At 49.2% G+C, this 12,848-nt stretch overlaps 1 protein-coding gene across 4 annotated transcripts in view; it reads left to right on the top strand.

Moving 5' to 3' along the window:
• The window catches only part of LOC135820196 (uncharacterized), a 45,924-nt gene that overhangs the window by 21,579 nt on the left and 11,497 nt on the right, over positions 1 to 12,848 (top strand). For all 4 annotated transcript variants that reach the window (XM_065333520.1, XM_065333511.1, XM_065333526.1 and 1 more), the window contains 4 exons: positions 8,569 to 8,758; positions 9,392 to 9,728; positions 11,395 to 11,453; positions 11,805 to 11,849. In XM_065333520.1, coding sequence (XP_065189592.1) covers positions 8,569 to 8,758; positions 9,392 to 9,728; positions 11,395 to 11,453; positions 11,805 to 11,849 — 631 coding nt within the window. The remainder of the gene's footprint in view (positions 1 to 8,568; positions 8,759 to 9,391; positions 9,729 to 11,394; positions 11,454 to 11,804; positions 11,850 to 12,848) is intronic.

The following is a 12,848-nucleotide window of genomic DNA, read 5'->3' on the forward strand; positions in this document are numbered from 1 at the left end:
GGTGCGACGGCACAATGACAGCTGTCGCAAATCACACTGAGTATTACACGTGTTTGTTGGTGATTCCTGGTTAGCTGCTAGCTTTTCCCTACTCGAAGATGTTGCCGCCGCGAAATCTGGGGGTTTGTGTTCGTCCTGGCGAAAACCGTGTTTTGATCCGTTGAGGGAGACGAGAGATACAGTGCGAAGACGTACGATCTGTCCGAGAATCGGCGAAGAAGAAAGCTTCGCAGACGACCCGTTGTGGTTGGGAACAGAATGGAACATATACCAGTCGATGCCTGTCATGGTAGGGATGACTGCTACGAAGTTTTAGCCCCATGCTCCCCAGCGCTTTTTAGCGCCCGACGATAATTACCAAATTTCATCAATTTTCCATGTGGATCAAAGCATAGTCTCCTCAATCTTCTCCAGTCGAGCTCAGTCTGGACGCTACAATGTCGAGACGCGAAAAGAGAACATGCAGGAACACACAGGAGCATCACATGCAGCTGCATTCTGCCTTGACGAAGCTAAGAACAACACCAGCACCACGCATTTGGAAGATATTTCGAAGAAGACGAAGAACTACATATCTGCGTTCAAAAAAGCCTCTGTACTGTGCAGTATGCATGCGTGCATGCGCGAAGCACGGGGTCCGCGGATCAACTTCGTTCAAAAATCATTGTGCCACACGGGTTGTATGATTTGTGTGCGATCATGGTCTTTCTTCTTGACAAACAAAAGTGAAGTTTTTCGATCTTCAAATCGCCATAGCGTCCTTCTCATGACTCTAAATCAGCTGAAACTTTGCAGGAGGAATGAAAATGCCATGCTGAATCGATTGGTACCATTTTCGAAGGGTTTCCTTGAAAAATAAAAATTAGCCTGCACTGGCTACTAGGGGCTGAAGAGCGCGACCGGGTGGGTAGGAAAGCGAAGCATAGACCATGAAGGATGTCATAAAATGCTGGAGCAGTACGGTTTGGATCTCCAAGCTTCAACTGGAGAGCAGCATGCCAGTTCACATTAGCAATGGATTCATTTAGAGCAACTAGGTGAGTGGGAAGAATGGAGGAGATGTCAAACTGACTGAAGTCAGGTATCTGGAAGGAATGGGAGGGCAGTGTAGTGTTGGGTGCGGGTGGTGATGCGGTACATGTCGGGATGCACAGACGGCCGAGAACAATTGAGTGGTCCGACTGACCGAGAGGGGCTGAGGGGCGCGGATCGCAGATGCTGGCTGCGGTGTCAGTGATCATCAGGTCCAGAGCAGCCTCATTGCCTTTGTGGGAGCGGTGGGTCGAGAATGTGACGTGTTGCTGCAAGGAAAACATGTCAAGAAGACATGAAAGGTGGTGGCCTGCAGTGTCTGTTGTTGTTCCATACCAGGTGGAACATTCAGCATTGAAATCTCCCATGATGAGGACTGGCGAGCCAGGGGTCCGTATTTTAGTCCAGCAGCTTTGAAATGAGGTGTAAAAGTTATCTATCACCGACGGGTCGGTGGACGGTGGGCGGTAGACAGCCGCAATTTGGATGGGCTGCTGGCGCTTGGGGCAAGCAGAGGTTGCAGTGGATGGCGATATCTCTACCCAGGTAGCTTCGAATTGCGGAAGATGTAGGTCTGTACGGTGGGTAATAGGACCAAATGCACTTGATTTTACTAAGATAGCAACACCGCCATAGGCCAGGAAGTCGTTGGATCTTGTCTACACAGTTCTCTCCCACAACCAGGTGGGCATAAGCTGTACCAAAGTATCGTGATTCTGAGATTGAGCAGTGAAAAACTTCGACATCTTTCTTTTTACACCACAGTTCAATTGAGGCAGCATCGCATCCAAGGTCTACATTGCCAAGGTAGAAAGCCGTGCGCTTCACCCGCTCCACGCCCTTAAGGTCAGTGTGTTTGGTACGAGCTGGCTCTTTTGTGAACCGTGCTTGTGATAGTGCGTTTCAGTGGACTACTGGTAGTGTTGGTGTCAGCTTGTGCAGGGCGGCGGCGGTGTGGGTTTTGCCACCCATTGTCGCTTGTGCTTGTATCTTGCGTTTGAGGTTTGGCGGGCAGGTCAGGTCTGGCCGTTGGGGTACTACTTCTTGTAGTAGTACGTGTACTACCGTCCGTGCTGGTGTGTGTGCCTGTTGGTGAGGCAGCTTTCCTTGCAGTGCTACTGTACAATTTCTCTTGGTCAGTGCAAGCTGGGGACGCTACGGGTACGGGATTTGTGGACTGCATTCTCTCTACTACTCCCTTCAGTTGAGCAACTTCTACTTGCAAGGAGACAATGGCGTCTGTCTTGCTCGTTCGAAGACATTCTATTTCTGAAGCCATACCTTTTATAGTCTCATTAAGCAGCTGGAAAGTGGAGAGCAGGCCGCTTACCATTTGGTCTGGTGACTTCCGTATTTAAAGTCCTTCCTTGCGAAGGGCAACAGCCAAGTCTTGTCGGCCCATTGTCTCCGGGTTGGTCAGTCCTGTAGCTTGGGCGACTGTGAGCAGCTCCTCGTATGTCAGCAGAGCTAAGTCCATATCTTCGTTAGTCGCCATATTATTGAGTCATACATCAACACTAGAACAAATCAGTGTAGGTGCAGTCCTGCCGAAGGGAGCTACACCGGTGAAACAAACTCGACCGCGGAGCGCAAAAACTTGCATCCACACTCTAGATTATAGCAATAAAAAAGACTTATACCCGACGGGACGGGTAAACGGGGGTCGACTTATGTGTACAGTAAAACCTGGTTTTAGCGACCTCTGGTTTTAGCGACCTCTGGTTTTAGCGACCTCTGGTTTTAGCGACCTCTGGTTTTAGCGACCTCTGGTTTTAGCGCCCTCTGGTTTTAGCGACCTCTGGTTTTAGCGACCTCTGGTTTTAGCGACCTCTGGTTTTAGCGACCTCTGGTTTTAGCGACCTCTGGTTTTAGCGCCCTCTGGTTTTAGCGACCTCTGGTTTTAGCGACCTCTGGTTTTAGCGACCTCTGGTTTTAGCGCCCTCTGGTTTTAGCGACCTCTGGTTTTAGCGACCTCTGGTTTTAGCGACCTCTGGTTTTAGCGACCTCTGGTTTTAGCGACCTCTGGTTTTAGCGACCTCTGGTTTTAGCGACCTCTGGTTTTAGCGACCTCTGGTTTTAGCGACCTCTGGTTTTAGCGACCTCTGGTTTTAGCGACCTCTGGTTTTAGCGACCTCTGGTTTTAGCGACCTCTGGTTTTAGCGACCTCTGGTTTTAGCGACCTCTGGTTTTAGCGACCTCTGGTTTTAGCGACCTCTGGTTTTAGCGACCTCTGGTTTTAGCGACCTCTGGTTTTAGCGCCCTCTGGTTTTAGCGCCCTCTGGTTTTAGCGACCTCTGGTTTTAGCGACCTCTGGTTTTAGCGACCTCTGGTTTTAGCGACCTCTGGTTTTAGCGACCTCTGGTTTTAGCGACCTCTGGTTTTAGCGACCTCTGGTTTTAGCGACCTCTGGTTTTAGCGCCCTCTGGTTTTAGCGACCTCTGGTTTTAGCGACCTCTGGTTTTAGCGACCTCTGGTTTTAGCGCCCTCTGGTTTTAGCGACCTCTGGTTTTAGCGACCTCTGGTTTTAGCGACCTCTGGTTTTAGCGACCTCTGGTTTTAGCGACCTCTGGTTTTAGCGACCTCTGGTTTTAGCGACCTCTGGTTTTAGCGACCTCTGGTTTTAGCGACCTCTGGTTTTAGCGACCTCTGGTTTTAGCGACCTCTGGTTTTAGCGACCTCTGGTTTTAGCGACCTCTGGTTTTAGCGACCTCTGGTTTTAGCGACCTCTGGTTTTAGCGACCTCTGGTTTTAGCGACCTCTGGTTTTAGCGACCTCTGGTTTTAGCGACCTCTGGTTTTAGCGACCTCTGGTTTTAGCGACCTCTGGTTTTAGCGACCTCTGGTTTTAGCGACCTCTGGTTTTAGCGACCTCTGGTTTTAGCGACCTCTGGTTTTAGCGACCTCTGGTTTTAGCGACCTCTGGTTTTAGCGACCTCTGGTTTTAGCGACCTCTGGTTTTAGCGACCTCTGGTTTTAGCGACCTCTGGTTTTAGCGACCTCTGGTTTTAGCGACCTCTGGTTTTAGCGACCTCTGGTTTTAGCGACCTCTGGTTTTAGCGACCTCTGGTTTTAGCGACCTCTGGTTTTAGCGACCTCTGGTTTTAGCGACCTCTGGTTTTAGCGACCTCTGGTTTTAGCGACCTCTGGTTTTAGCGACCTCTGGTTTTAGCGACCTCTGGTTTTAGCGACCTCTGGTTTTAGCGACCTCTGGTTTTAGCGACCTCTGGTTTTAGCGACCTCTGGTTTTAGCGACCTCTGGTTTTAGCGACCTCTGGTTTTAGCGACCTCTGGTTTTAGCGACCACCTGCTTTGAAGAACCGTTTTTCCATGCACGGACAGTTCTGCACAGAAGCTTCACCAGATACAGCGACCACCTGCCTTGCGCGACCAGCGACCGACTTTTAATGTACTAAGTGCCATATTGGACCAGCACACAGTGACCAAAACTATCCAAAAGTGCCATCTTGGCTGGCAGAGTTGACTGCACCACGGTTGAAGTGCGCTCTGAAGCAAGTGCGTGCAGTCAACAGAAGTGACAAGTGACAGAGCAGGATGCGCTGCATGCACTTGAGTGGGGTGCGCTTGGCCCGCACCAAAGTATTCTATGCTCCACACCTGTCAATATGAGTACATGGAAGTACAATCATGCACATGTATGTACACAATCCGATATGCCACGAATGTATGGGACCTGGTTCGAAAGACCACCTGGCTTTAACGACCGCTTTTGCTTGCACCGTGGGGTGGTCGCTTAAACCAGGTTTTACTGTATTAGTCCACAGGCCAAGGTGCAAAAAAGTGACTTTTCGTTCCCGTTCGAGGGGGACCAAGGTTTGACATGTGCAAATGATAGAGAATACATAGAGCTTTCAGGATCTGTGTCACTTGACCCAGAAACATGGGGCTTTGTTGACCAAATCAACGAAATACTTCTTGAAGAGTGTTACCATAGCAACCAAAGTGATAATTCCCAATTTAGGTATCTTGCAGATTAAATACCAACAGTGTTGCTTTGGAATGAAGTAGCCAAGGCCCAGACCTAGCTGTGTACACATTTTCATGATGATCGGAGGTGTTTTACTACCTCAATAGCATTTCTTAGAATAGAACACAATAGCGTCAATACACGGAATGCAATATACACTAACCATGCTTATGCAATCAACGGAATTCCGCCACTACACCTTGCAGTTCATTTTCCGCGTTTCTCTCCTCATCAAGCCCCACATACTAGTAGTAGTACTGTTCTTTCAATCAAATGAACCCCTCGATAGGCATACTGCCTTTGGGTCATTTCGCAATAGTAATACATTGTAATAATGTATGTCACATTTGAGAACATATTATACAACAAGGAGCCTGCACAAAATAGGAAATAGGACAAGTACACTAGAAGGATAATTTATTATTTCCTAGCATGAAGTCTCTGATTATAATAATAAAGTCTTAGTACTGGCATAATCTGTAAAGTTACTATTACTGTCACGCTTTCATGGGTCTCCGGACATTCCGATCATATTTCTTGTCGTTGAGAAATCACATCCAGGGCCTTGGCATAGATGGCTTGGTCAAAAACAATCAGTGAGAAGGCCATTCCTGCACGCTCGCACCGGCTGACGCATTTCTTGAGGATACCATACACTGTGGAAAGTTCAGTAGGAGAAGCATTCACGACAGGACAGTATGCAAGCACGGAGCGAGGAGGGGTACTAGCACTGGTTGTAAGACCATTAAATGCTGACCACGATGGCACATCTTGATTGGGATTCTCTTCGGACAAAGACATCACAGGATTGCAGAGATCTGCATCCCGACACGCCCTCACAAGCCGCCACGCAAAGTCTACAAGACCAACAGCGTCTGTACCATCGTGCTTTACACCATCCAACTGCTCTATTGTAGCATATGGAAATCGTGGCGGGTTGACCTTCTGTCGGCCAACAAAATCCGGGAGCGATTCTGGCTCTAATGAAAGGGCTCGCTTCCGCTTCTTTCCCCCAGAGCTCTCAGTAGCAGCCATCGGCTGTGTAGCGGACTGCTGTTCAGGCTGTGTAGTGGATGGCTGTTCAGGCTGCACAGCGGGCTGCAGTACAGGCTGTGGAACGGACTGCTGTTCAGGCTGCATAGCGGGCTGCAGTTCAGGCTGTGGAACGGGCCGCAACACGGGTTGGACCACAATGGTGTTGGTACAATGGGTCGTGCCCTTTCCATCCAATGTCTCCTCGTTAAGGTCGTTGTTGTCAGCAACGTGGAAGAATGGCATGGAGAGATCGACAATATCCGGAAGGCCGTCAGTAGCCTCCCTGCTGTGGAGTTTACTTTCGGCCATCCGTGTCTCTCTCTCCAGCACCTGGGCGTACGCAATGCTGTGGCCAAATCTGTTCAGTATGGTCACAAGTCGTTCACTTCTGTACAGATGGTGTACAGCCAAACCAAGAGCAACATGCTTTGGTGGCACGATAGTTGTGCACTGGAACACTAGGTCCTGTGCAAAGGACATCACACAGCGGTTGAGCGTGGAATCAACTTCAAGCTTGCTGGATGCTGCTGGTATATTGTCATGCTGGCCTGAGCTCAAAAACCACACAAGGAAATTGTGGAGCAGGGCAGGAATGCACTGCTCAGCTTGCTTCACTGAAATCATACCAGTGCTGCTGCCAGGACTTGTGCTTGTAGTGTCGAAACTCTCTGCCTGTTGCTGACAGGCATTCCGCAGGAGCCTAGCCGAATGGTATACCAGACGTATGCTGTCCTGCATAATAACAGTCTGGTGCACATCCACTTCAGCGGGGCGTCTGGGTGCTCTTGTTCCATAGTTGGTAGACCTACTGGTAGTGGTACTAGCGATACCCTCTTGGCTCTCACAGGCGCTAGCACTAGGACTGTCACCAGATTCCTCACTCTCGCTTTCGCTCGCAGCGTCCCTGTCATACAGTCGTGCTATTATCACTGGTGCACGTTCCGTGGCGTAAACCAACTCGGATTTATTCCGTGCGCGGGGACGAGAGAACGTTATGGACTCGCCATACTTATCCATTAGTAGTCCCTTGACTCTTTCGTTTCTCGCTAGCGCTGTCCCTTCTATGGACACTTGATTGAACAATCGAGTCAGGTCACTGACGGTCCGAACCAAACATTCCACAAACAGCAGCGTTTCTACTTCAGTAAAAAAATCTTTATCAATCTCGGTGCCCGCACTGGCAACAGGCGCACAAGTGGCTGCGCTCTCGCCCTGATCTTGCAGCCTAGCAAGTGTTTTGGCCCGAGTATATTCTCGGTAGCAATACTTATGATAGTACGCTTCGCGTGCTATCAAGCAACTCGAGCCTATTGCTATCAAGATCTTGTCGTCCTGCCTGATCTCGGCAGCGGCACGAAGGGTTTGCTCGCCATCCTCGGATTGCAAGAGCGACGTTGTTTGCTTAGTGCTTTTGCCTGGAATCTTCTTTTTCAAAGAGCCGCAGAAAATGCAGGTTTGACGGCCTGGCTCGACAATTGGGGCCTGCACAGATTGCCGAGTGTTCCGGCGGGGTTTCGGATCAACTGATTCCATACTCCAGTGTCCATATCATATCTCTATCCCTCGACAGGCCATCGCCTCTGGGAGATATAATTTATGCTTATAATTATGTCAGTCACCAAAACTTCTCTATCTCGACGATTCCTTCATCTGGCGCAGTAAAACATTATCGTTTCCCTAACCTGCGTGCTCAGTCGAAGGGAGACATGTATGGTTGCCCAAGGATGAAGGAGCACTCCTTGGGCTACCCGAAACAGTCGCCATGGATCGGTTGGTCGTGTAGAGTAAGCCCTTTTCGGCTTTCTTTGTTGTATCCGACTGCTTCAATTTCTTCTAGTTCTGCAGTGCCGCCCCACGTGCCGCGCCACGTGAAAGCGAAATTCAAATTTGAGCAGGCTCTCCGCGTACTCAAAATTGCAGGAGACGACAACTGCGCACTTGGGGTCGTTCCGAAAATTGGAACCAAAAGGGCTTACTCCGCACGAAAGCCCCAGCTCCGGGGATACCCAAAAGTAGTTTCGAGTAGCCCGAGGGGTCCTCTTTCGGTTCGCCACAACCAAACTTGGTCCCCCCTGAGCGGGAGCGAGATTTTTTTATCTCGAAAAATTTCAACCCTGGCCTGCGGACTATATACTCGGGCGGGTAAACGCCTAACGGGAGTCGACTTATACCTGGGGCGGTTAAATGCCTAACGGGAGTCGACTTATACCTGGGGCGGTTAAACGCCTAACGGGAGTCGACTTATACCTGGGGCGGTTAAACGCCTAACGGGAGTCGACTTATACCTGGGGCGGTTAAACGCCTAACGGGAGTCGACTTATACCTGGGGCGGTTAAACGCCTAACGGGAGTCGACTTATACCTGGGGCGGTTAAACGCCTAACGGGAGTCGACTTATACCTGGGGCGGTTAAACGCCTAACGGGGTCGACTTAGCTCGTACAACCGGTAAAGTATGGCACATAAAGTTTGCCCTTGCAGACACTCAACCACGGATATATCTGTTGATTTTTTTGTAGGATAATTCGACTTGAGATTGCACAAAAGCTAGAAGAACAGCTGGATGTAAAGCTTGATGCTTTGGCACGGAGCTTCATAACCACACGTAGCAAGGTCCGAGATGCAAAGGACCCAGAACTCCACGCGGATGACCCCCGAATCAGCTTTGACGGCATCTGCTTTGAGCTAGTAGAACATGACGGTTACAAGGTAGTGTGAATCCGTGTGTTATGCAATCCGTGTGTTATGCAATCCGTGTGTTATGCAATCCGTGTGTTATGCAATCCGTGTGTTATGCAATCCGTGTGTGTGTGTGTGTGTGTGTGTGTGTGCACATGCGTGCGGGCGTGCAGGTGAGCGTGCGGGCGTGTGTGCGTGCGTGCACAAGTGCGAGTGCAGCAGGCGTGTATACATATACTTTGCTTGCATGTGTGGTGGTAAAGGGTGCTTGCGTGCATGTGTGGTGGTAAAGGGTGCTTGCGTGCATGTGTGGTGGTAAAGGGTGCTTGCATGCATGTGTGGTGGTAAAGGGTGCTTGCGTGCATGTGTGGTGGTAAAGGGTGCTTGTGTGCATGTGTGGTGGTAAAGGGTGCTTGTGTGCATGTGTGTAGCACACGTGCTGCCGTTATCCTTTCCCCCCTTGGGTACACGCAGCGGCTTTAGGTTCAGAACCTGAGGACATACATGTGTGTGTGTGTGTGTGTGTGTGTGTGTGTGTGTGTGTGTGTGTGTGTGTGTGTGTGTGTGTGTGTGTGTGTGTGTGTGTGTGTGTGTGTGTGTGTGGTGTGTGTGTGTGTGTGTGTGTGTGTGTGTGCTGCTTGTGCTTCTGTGACGTAACATTAGGCGGACCTGAGGCAAGACTACAAATTGCAGTGCAAGAAGCTAGACCTCACCGGCCGTGCAGCTGACTATTTCTGCATGCTGATGGCTGATGCAGATCGTCTCGGTATGGACATGAAGAAGAAGGGCATGCTCCCGGAAAGGTTTTACAACTCACGCCTTTTTGACAACAGGTCACACAGTTCAAAAGAAGTGGAAGAAACCGTACAGGGTATTCTTCAGAGGACAAATGATGATGTCTACGGAAAGAAGGAGGTGGCGTACAAACAAATGAACTGTGCAGAGAAGGAATGGAAAGAGCTGGACGACATCTGTACGTCTTTTGCTTCTTTGAAGGCAAGTTTGCAAGTTTGTGTGACTTGATGCAGATTGAGATTCTCATTTCTGAACCCACTGATGAAGTTTGTGTGTGTTCGTGTATTCGTGTGTGTGTGTGTGTGTGTGTGTGTGTGTGTGTATGTGTGTGTATGTCCAACCTGTCGGAAGGCTACCGTCTTGCCAAAGCATTTGGAAGTTGGACTGGTTTCGGCTCCACAATCCAGTGTGCCGTAACTATAATAGCTTTCGTGGCTGAGGTTGTTGGTATGTCTGTTGGCTCTGGGTTCCCAGTACTCAGTAGCCGAGGCTGGTTGGTAAAGTAGCTCCAATTTTACTTCAAGGTACCAGTGCATCTAGTGTCTGCTTCTATCAAAGCAGCGTGCTGTCTATACTGGTTACCCCAGCAAGTGTAGGATGTGCATAGGTAACCGTCCTGACCGTTTTATGCCGATGTACTCCGTGTGGCGTAGACCAGGTGTGCATTGGTGGTCGATTCACATGGCTTCGCCAGTTGTGTGGATTGGACAGTTATCTGGTGCAAGTCTCAATTTGTCTCAATCAGATCTTGTTCGCTATCGTTGCTATAAGAGAAAATCTGTACATGCAGTGCATTTGCAGATTTGCGTGCTTCTCTTGCAACGGGCGTATACATGGTACATGGTATGTAAATGTGTGTGTATGCGTGCGTGTGCGTGCGTGTGTGTATGCGTGCGTGTGCGTGTGTGTGTATGTGTGTTTACATGCCGCACATGGTGTGTGTGTGTGTGTGTGTGTGTGTGTGTGTGTCCCATATGGTGCAGTGGTATGTGCAGTCGATTTCCAATCGAGAGGTTGCGGGTTCAATTCCTGACGATTATGGTCGCACACGTCTTTCTTCTCTTTGTCATTCTCCTAGCTCTTCTTTCATTCTCCTGGGTGGTTACCAACAGCCAGTGTATGCCGGAGTATGTGGTGTGGTGTGTACAGCCAACTTCGCTAATAGCGACTGCGGATATAACGACAATTCGCGAATAACGACAGAATTTCCATGCCCAGAGCAAAGTCCCATCCCACTGTAATACATATAATGAGACTTCGGGTATAACGACACTTCGCGAATAAGGACACCTTTTTGATGCCCCGCCGAGTGTCGAATATTATAAGCGAAGTTGACTACTGTATGTCGGAAAAATGAAAAATGAAAAAATGAAAAAAATGAAAAATAATGATTCACTGGCCAGAAAAAGTCACTTCAATCAGCTGTGTGGTGGATCCCAGGCTAAAATTAGTGGCGGTCAATTCATCAGCCTTGCAAGCTGTTGAATGGTGTAATCCCAGCACAAGTTGCTATGTCTAACATAGCTGTTCGCTATCATCGCTTCCGCGATGGGCATGTCAGAGGTCTGAGGTCTGTCTGTGTACATGGTGTACATAGTGTAAATGGCGTATGTGTGTGTGTGGGGGGGGGGGTATATGCAGTGCTGCTCAATGCAATCCGATCGAGTGAGGCAAGTTTGCACCCTGCCGCCGGTTCACACTCCAGTGTTTACACCAGGCTTTGCAGGTCTAGATCTGGACTGCCGTTACCCGGCGCATATTTGACTCACTCCACCGGATTTCGTCAGGGCGTTGAAGACCCGCCAGAGGACACTGCACACAAAACCATAAATCCAAGTTGTCTATTTCTCTGCACTGTACACTGCAGGCAGTTACCCATCAATTCTCAGAAGCCATTGACGATGCCAGAAAACTACTCCCTAAGACATTGGTTGGTGCGAGAGCAGTTGCCTTGCATGAATTGTCCAGCTATGCTTTTGCTTGTCAATGTGGTGGCGGCGGTGGCAGTGGCGGTGGCGGCGGCGGCGGTGGCGGTTTGCTAACTGTGTGTACACGTGCAAAGCAGCATTGCCAATTCAGTCTGGCTTACATCGGTTAGGTTTCTTGTGTCTAGGTTAGCGCAATAGTAGTTGTCTGTTTTGCAATCCTGCTGTTCTACCCCCCCCCAGGTCCCCCCCCCCCCAGGTCCCCCCCCCCCAGGTGTGGATATGGAGGTGTTGACCTACATTGTAATCGGTATACGGATCCGAAAATATACGTTTTTTTTACTGATTCTGTCCAGGTGACGCAGGGAAGGCGCAACACTTGGATTCTAGACTCTATTCCGGTAATGGCAATACCAGCTGATCACAATGGACATGTGCGCATCGAACAGAAGATGGCTGTACGCGTGAAGACGCGCTTTCCACCGCACATCAGACAATCTAAAACGACAACTTGCTCGTCTTCTCAAAAACTCTTTCAGAACACGGTGCAATGCACGCACAAGAAACGCCTTGTGCACGCCTTATGCACGCATTGTACACGCCTTGTGCACGCAGCCAAAATAAGAGTGCATTTAGTGGTACATGACGTCACAGCTGCAGCTCACATCGATCGTGTGATCGAGCGCAGACGTGGCATAAAGAAAAAGACAAAACAAGAAAACAGAAAAGAGGGAAGTGAATTTGAATCGCTGCGGGAAGCTTTGAAAGTAAATAAGTATTGAGAGAAGGAAATAGAGCGAAGTTGTGCAAGTACAACACTATGGAATAATGGCGATCAAAAATAGAACTAGAAGCTGGATAACTCACAGCATAGACCCAGCAAGCGCGTGTCCTGGATGACAAATCTCGTAACTTTAAAAGTCAATACAGAATGCAATAAATAAATCGAACAATCAATGCAACTTCTAACTGTACACTCGTGTTGTTGTTCTGTAACTCCTCGCGCACTGTAGCAATAAATCATAGTCCTCAACACGTAATTGAGACGCGCGTCGCGCACACACAATCAAACACTCGCTGCGACAGCAGGTCACAGGCTTCAAATGCATATAAACAATACAAACAATAACAATATCCGAATAATACGCTAACTTGCCACTGACTGAGAATAGCACTGCAATAACGCACGCACTGCAATAACACACATGAAGAACACAATAGAGAGTGCACAGAGAACACACAGACTGCACAGAGAACACACAGAAAGCACACCGCTGCATGCTGTCTTCCGAACAATGGCTGACACCATGGCCACGCCATCTAGTGACAAGGCAAGCAAACCAGACTGATCTCCTTATCTGCTCTAGGGTCTTTCCCATCCGTAGAGGATAGCTTTGTTG

This window comes from Sycon ciliatum, chromosome 1 (assembly GCF_964019385.1).
Source record: "Sycon ciliatum chromosome 1, ocSycCili1.1, whole genome shotgun sequence".
Lineage (NCBI taxonomy): Eukaryota > Metazoa > Porifera > Calcarea > Leucosolenida > Sycettidae > Sycon > Sycon ciliatum.